Source organism: Glycine max, chromosome 8 (assembly GCF_000004515.6).
Source record: "Glycine max cultivar Williams 82 chromosome 8, Glycine_max_v4.0, whole genome shotgun sequence".
NCBI classification, from domain to species: Eukaryota; Viridiplantae; Streptophyta; class Magnoliopsida; order Fabales; family Fabaceae; genus Glycine; species Glycine max.
Window position 1 is genome coordinate 17,546,961 of NC_038244.2, and position 7,390 is coordinate 17,554,350.

Here is a 7,390-nt window from a genome sequence, read left to right on the forward strand (position 1 = left end):
TCATAAAGATTTAAATGGATTATCTTTTAAGATTAATTTTGATGGATTTCATATGACTTTTTAGTAGAAAGCATAAATACCACACAAAATAAACAATCCAATCCAAACCCTTAAGACTTTCTAGATTATTTTTTTCATAATTAATCTTACATCATCTTTAATTCATTTATATATTATGTATTGTGTTATTGATATTATAATTAAGTAAAAAAAGTAATTGATGTTACCTTAAAAACTAAAATAATAAATATTTTAAAATAATTTTTTTCTTCCATAACAATTATAATAAGTCAAAGGGATATTTTTTTTTATGAAATTTAAGATATTAATTACATTTTTTAATAACTCCAAAACTTTAATTGTAATATGAAATGGAAGGAGTACCAATTAAAAAATAAAATACACTTACAATCATTTTTTTAATTAAACCAGCCATATATTAAATATGTAATCAAACTAAATATAAAAATAATTATAATTTTAATCATTAGTTTTTAATCAATGAATATTGCTCCTAATATCCATATCTCTTCAAGCTAGGAATCAAATAGCGTGAAAAATGGTACCAAATACAAAAAACTAAAGGACATGAACTTGATCACCTAAATCCTAATTAATGGTCCCTTCATTTGCAAAAAGACAAAAGGGATTATCTCTGAGTTCACGCTCGAAGGGTGAGGGCTTCTTTCGATCGATGAAAATGTAAGGCAATAATTAATATGATAAAAGTAAATTATATTTTATATATAATTTAAATTACTTACTGTATTATTTTTAAATTATTTAAACTATGATAAAATTAAATAAACTCTAATGCATAATATATAGTTTCCTTTAATTATTTAAGATTTTACTTTTTATATATTGCAAAAAAAAAATTATACTATCACTAAATTGAAAATCACTTTAAAATATTTTTTTAAAAAAATTATAAAAATCAATAATTTTATTATATACTATAATTTATAATTGGATGATAGCATAAAAAATGTTTACAATATTAGTATGCTCTAATCAAATTATTTATTTAATATCTCTAATCTTTATTTATGAAAAAAATATTTTTTAATCATATGAACATTTTGTTTACTTTTCAATAAATTGAATAGAAATTTCATTACAATTTAAGAAAAATGCTAGCAACATTTCTAACTTATTTTTGTTTATGGAATAAAATAAGAAATGAGACAGCATGATCATGCATTTTTCAATAAATTTCATCAAATAGTATATTACAAAAAATTTGTTACAAAGTATATTGTTGAAATTTCTCTCAATACCCACAAACATCAATGTAATCATCATTTTATTATTTAATCGTGGTATCTACAGATATAAGTATTAGAATTTTAATTTAAAATATTAAAACTTACTTTAATTAATAAAATTTTAATCATAAATAATTAATAAAAATGAAGTTAATATTGATTAAATATTTGAGTTTTTAATTTTAATATTAAAAATAAATTTTGCATGTGTTGATTTTTTTATCTAGTTTTATGTTGAATTAATAATTAATATGTTATTTTAATTTGATATAAAAGCTGATATGATGTATATAAAAAAAATCGTAATTATGACAAAAAAAAACGTGAACATCTAGAAAAATTATTTCATTTTTAACAATTAAAACTTGGATTTGTGATATAAAATAGATAATAGTTTAGAAAACATATTTCATTTTTAATAGTAATTTCCAAAGTGCGCCATCCCTGTGCAAACTCATCCGGTCACCGCTAAAACAATGTTAATGAGAAAACAGTTTTTACTATAAATTTTAATATTTGATTTTCCTGTACACACTAATATTTCTGTTATGCCACGTGAATAAGAGGTATAGTTGTGACATGCATAATCAATATATTCGGGGCCGCAATTATTATTTTAGGAGTAAGGACATGATCACCAAGTATTATTTTCCGTGTATGCATGCAAGGAATTCTACATCAACACATAGCATCCGGAAATTAAATTGATTTCCTTTAATAATTGTATACTATTAAAAATATAAGTGTAATTATCTATTTTACTAAATCAATTCTCCTATTTTTTAATTTACTATTTAAGCTTTCATATATCTCAAAATTTATATTATTTTAATTTTTAGAGTTGATTTTGATAGTTGATCATTAAAATTTAAATATGAATTATGATCAATATTTTCTTAAAAAATAAAAATTTAAAAAATTGTTTAAGTAAGAATTAAAAATCATGGTTCTTAAAATAAAAAACACATTCCTTTACCATTACACCCAAATACTCATTTAAATATTTGGTACAAAAATAATATAAATATAAGTTTTATGTAAAAATAATTCACAACTCAAATTTTATTTTTTTAATTTATTATATTTTATAATTTTATAAATTATTTTTTAAAATATAATATATAAGATTAAATTTTATTTTCACATAAATTTTATTACTAAAAATATAATATAAATTTTTAAAAGATAAATATAATTACTAAATTACAATCATTAGTTTAAAAGATAAATATAATATATAAAATAAAAATAAAGTTTATATAAGTATATCTATTTTAATTTATACAAAAATAGAATTTAATCTTATATATTATATATTATATAATATATAATATTATAAAAATATAATAAATTAAAAAAAATAAAGTTTAAATTTTAAACTATATTTCGTACTAAATATTTAAATGATCAAGTGGATGTGATGGTAAAAGAGTATGTCATCACTTCAAAAATCATTTTAAAATGGTAATGTGAGACAAATTTTGTAATTAAGCCTCAATTTTTTTTAAAAAAAATGTTGATTTAACATCTTTTATAGTTATTTATACTGTATTTTATAAATAACATTTCCTAGTTGGAGTTGTCTTCCATAAGTTAGAGCGGGAGAAATTTAGAAAGAAAAAGAAAAAGTAAAGATGAAGAGAAATAAACAAATAGGGAGGAAGGCATCCCATCCAGCAGAAAACTTGTGAATAGAAAATGCAGTTTCAAAAACAATGTCTCTCGCTTGAAACCATCCATCTGTAAATAGTGAATAGTGAATAGTAGAGGTTGTGAAACTCGGGCTAATCATAGTGACCCATCCATCAGCAATGGTCCCACACAGCAGCGTTCCCCCTGAACATTATCAGTCATCCAACGGCTGACATTTAAGTTGCGTGAAAAACGAGTAACATCTTGTCCCCACTCGATTCGACTCATTATTATTATAATCTCAAATAACATCACATCACACATCTTCCACCTTGCTATGGAGGAGCCATGGGAAAATTGGCATCTTCACATGGTAAAGCCACATCATCATTCATCACTATTACTACTTCAGCATCGAAATTAAATCTTATTATTGTTTCTTAACTTTTTTCGTCGATGTAGGAAATGGATTGCGGGAACGATTTCTCAGGGAAGTGTCACGGCACTCACGATGACGAGTTCCTCAGAGACATCCTTCTTCAGCAACCACCTGCGGCTTTCTCGTCCGAAAGCGAAAGCGATCACTCCTTCCGCCCTGTCGTCCAAAACACTACCATCACCAACGACGGCGCCGTCAAAAGCAACAGCTCTCAAATCTCTTCCAAACGACCTCGTCCTTTGTCCACTCCCAGGACTTACATTCTGTCCTTCGACAACTCAACCATGCTTCCGGCCTCACCCGAACCCCGCCTCCGCTCTTCCAACAATAATTCCCCTTGGCCTCCGGAAAGCCCAGGCCCAGAACCTAGAAGGCCCATTACTGGAGGAGCTAAGAAGACCAGAACCTCTTCTCAGACCATCGATCACATAATGGCGGAGAGACGAAGGAGACAGGACCTCACTGAGAGGTTCATAGCACTCTCAGCCACCATTCCCGGCTTGAGCAAGGTAATTAATTCATTCATTTAGTCAATTCAATTTTATATTCTCAAAATGCAGATGCCAATGCCACACATGCATCACTTTAATTACTTCTATTTTTCCTATACGGATCACTTTAATTATTATTATTGTTAAAAGATGAAATCTAACTTGATATTATTAATCTTAATCTTCACCCACGATCCTACTTAGCTATTGAAGTATACTTGATATAATATTTTCGACATCAATTCTTATTTTTTACAGATAAATGAATGAAGCTTGAATTCAACTTAAAATCTAAATCAACGGCGTTCTTAACTGTTCCTTAATTATTAACGTACTATCCATGGCTCAGCATAAGCATCAGTCTTGGAATCCTATAGTGGATTTCTATCTTTTAAGTTTTTCTTTTTAATTCTTATCGATTACTAACCCCTACTGAATACAATTACTTTTTATTAAAATATAAATTAATTAAAAGTGCATAATTTTGGCAATCATGAAAGCAAAAGTGGTCATTATATGCCACCAGATCATTATTATCGAGTCATTTCGTATGCGTCACCCACCATTTGCAATATTCTATAATATACTCTCATTAATTTCTCATTATAATATTAAGCATAGGACATGATAAAAAAAATCTGAATCTTGTAGCAAAAATTTTAACAACCGTATTTTTTACATCCAATTTGTTACCATACATTTCATCCCGTTTACTTCACGGTAAGGAACATTGTAAGCATCCAACTCATTTTTTTGTCGGTTTAGGTAAAGAGGATAAAATAAAATAAAAGTGGATATATTTATTGAGTGGTTGATAATATTTTGTCATTTTTATAAATAAAATATTAATATGGGTCTATTCCAAAATAATTTATGGGTATGAATTTTTTTTTATCGTTGACTAGTTAAAATTACACGATTGATTAATAGATTTAAAAAGAATTTGTCACACTCTCCTTAAACTTTAAATTATTTAATTTTGATGGGTCAATGATAAAAAAAAATCTGTACCAATAAAATATTTTGAAAGAAGCTCATATATTAATATTTTATGTATAAAAATATAAAAAATGATTGACCACTCTTTATTTATAATTAATTACTTACCTTTAAAAGGAGAATAGCAAAAGGCTGCGAATTTTTGGTATATGATTAGGGTGTGTGCTTGTTATCTATGTCCTACAAAATAACTATTTATAATCAATTACTTACCTTAAAAAGGAGAATAGGAAAAGGTTGCAAATTGTTGTGTATTATTAGGGAGTGTCTGGCTTGTTATCTATGTCCTACAAAATAACACTCTAAGTCACCACGCGATGAAAACCACTTGGTAATGTTAAAACCACAAGATTACAAAATAAACATGGAGCCCCTAAAGAGAGAGAAAGAATGATGAAGTGATTTGTGATTGTAAAGTTTCCATATATAGACGGACAAGGCCTCTGTACTTCGAGCAGCAATCGATTATTTGAAACAACTTCAAGAAAGGGTACAGGAACTGGAGAAACAAGACAAAAAAAGGAGTAAGGAGTCAGTGATATTCAACAAGAAACCCGACCCAAATGGAAACAACAATGAAGACACCACCACCTCCACTGAAACGAACTGTAGCATCCTTCCTGAGATGGAAGTAAGAGTGTTGGGGAAGGAGGTGCTCATTGAGATCCACTGTGAGAAGGAGAATGGTGTTGAGCTAAAAATATTGGACCACCTTGAGAATCTTCATCTCAGTGTCACCGGTAGCAGTGTCTTGCCATTTGGAAATTCTTCTCTCTGCATTACCATCACAGCTCAGGTATGCTATATTGCTATGCATCAATCAACTTCCATGTTCTAAAATTTCTAGCCTGCATAGTTATTAATTAGTATTATATATATTATGATTATGATAGCCCTGCTAGATTATTGCTTTCTAGACACATGTATAACTTAAAATATTGAATTGATGTATATACCACTTAGCGTATGTTTGATTTCATGTTGAATTATCTTGAATCACATTGAAGTACCAGCTAATTTAATTTTAGGTAAAAAAATTATATGTTGTTAAAAATTGATTGTATAGGTTCATAATTGATTTTTAACCAAGTTAAAACAACATCATATCACTTTTGTATTGAATAAAAAAAATTATCATGTGTTACCATCAACTTTCTTTTAAAAAAATCATTCAAACATAAATCACATAAATTCAAAATTAGTTTCCTTACAAATACATTTTGTTAACACTTGTCCAATTTATATGTATTGCAGATGGGTGACGGGTACCAAATGACAATGAATGATCTAGTGAAAAACCTTAGACAAGTGCTCTCAAAATCACATTTGCTAAGCGACAGTGATCCGTACTAGTGTATCAAACACCGAGTTGTAATGTTTGGAATTGGGAAAGTTTTGGATTTATTACTCTCTTTGATTTTGGCTTGTTTTCATGTTGATCGTAACGTTAATAAACAAACATTGTGTGTCTGAAAGGAATTTATGCCCCGCATCTACCCTGATATCCCATTATTGTGAAAACGAAATTTCTTTTTACTTTGTCAAATACATAACCATCAGAATTCAGAACAGAGGCATATACTATTATTTATAGAACAGATAGTCGAGCAAGCATTAAAGGAAGGAATTGTTGTGAGGAATGGATTACGAAAATGGGCGTGAAATTATGTTCAACCAGATCCCGGTCCCACGTTTTAGCTTATTAAATACTATGTCAATTGGTCTTTGAATGTAGATCATAGAGGTTGCCATCGACAAATCTTAAATGGTCTTAGTTCACTTAAAAAAACTAATTTTATTAAGAAAAGTATTTTTTTCTAAATAAAATATAAACGGACCTAAAGTATATTGACAACCTGTTGGTGAAAAATGTTAATAATATATGTTTTAGTATATTCTTTATCATTAACTAAAATTCATTTGAAAATCACAAAAATTTGTGGGTTTTATTATTTATATAATAATTTGTGTTCATAATTTTATAATTTTTTTAATAATTTTTATCTTATAATAAAATTGAAAAGTTTATTAAAAATGATGTGTTGTTAACAATTCTCAACTGTCCAGTTAATTATTACAACGTTACTCTTTTAGTATAAGTAGGTTGAATTTTTTAAGTCACAAAATGACTGAGTGGTCCATAACCTCATAAACTTCATAAATGCATTCACTTCATTACATATGGGTGTAACAAATAAATTTGACTTTTACTGGAGCACATTCTTTCAATTTTGTTAAAAAAAACACCAAAACTTTGTGGTTACATTCCTTTCTTTCAAAAAATTCTATTTTAGGCATCTTATAATCGATCTGAATCTCCAACCTATTCCATTGTGTGTGTAGAATATGAATTTAATCAATCTAACCATTGAATAATTTGATACTACAATGACTCCAATGTGTGTGTAGTATTATATTTCTAGTCATATATATCAAATTTTATAATTTTTTTTAACAAGGCCAATAAAATTACATAACCCAATGAGTAGCATATTTCTGAATAGCACCTATACATAAAAGGCCAACAATGCACAAATCACCTACAGATTCAATAATGCAGT

General features: G+C 27.6%; 1 protein-coding gene across 1 annotated transcript; it reads left to right on the forward strand.

The window, feature by feature from the left end:
• Nucleotides 1-3,120: 3,120 nt before the first annotated feature.
• On the forward strand, nt 3,121-6,304 carry LOC100809422 (transcription factor bHLH18). The gene is made up of 4 exons (XM_006585560.4): nt 3,121-3,273; nt 3,363-3,848; nt 5,260-5,625; nt 6,084-6,304. Exons 1-4 carry the CDS (start codon nt 3,238-3,240, stop codon nt 6,180-6,182), a joined length of 987 nt encoding a protein of 328 aa, XP_006585623.1. The 5' UTR covers nt 3,121-3,237; the 3' UTR covers nt 6,183-6,304.
• Nucleotides 6,305-7,390: the final 1,086 nt, after the last annotated feature.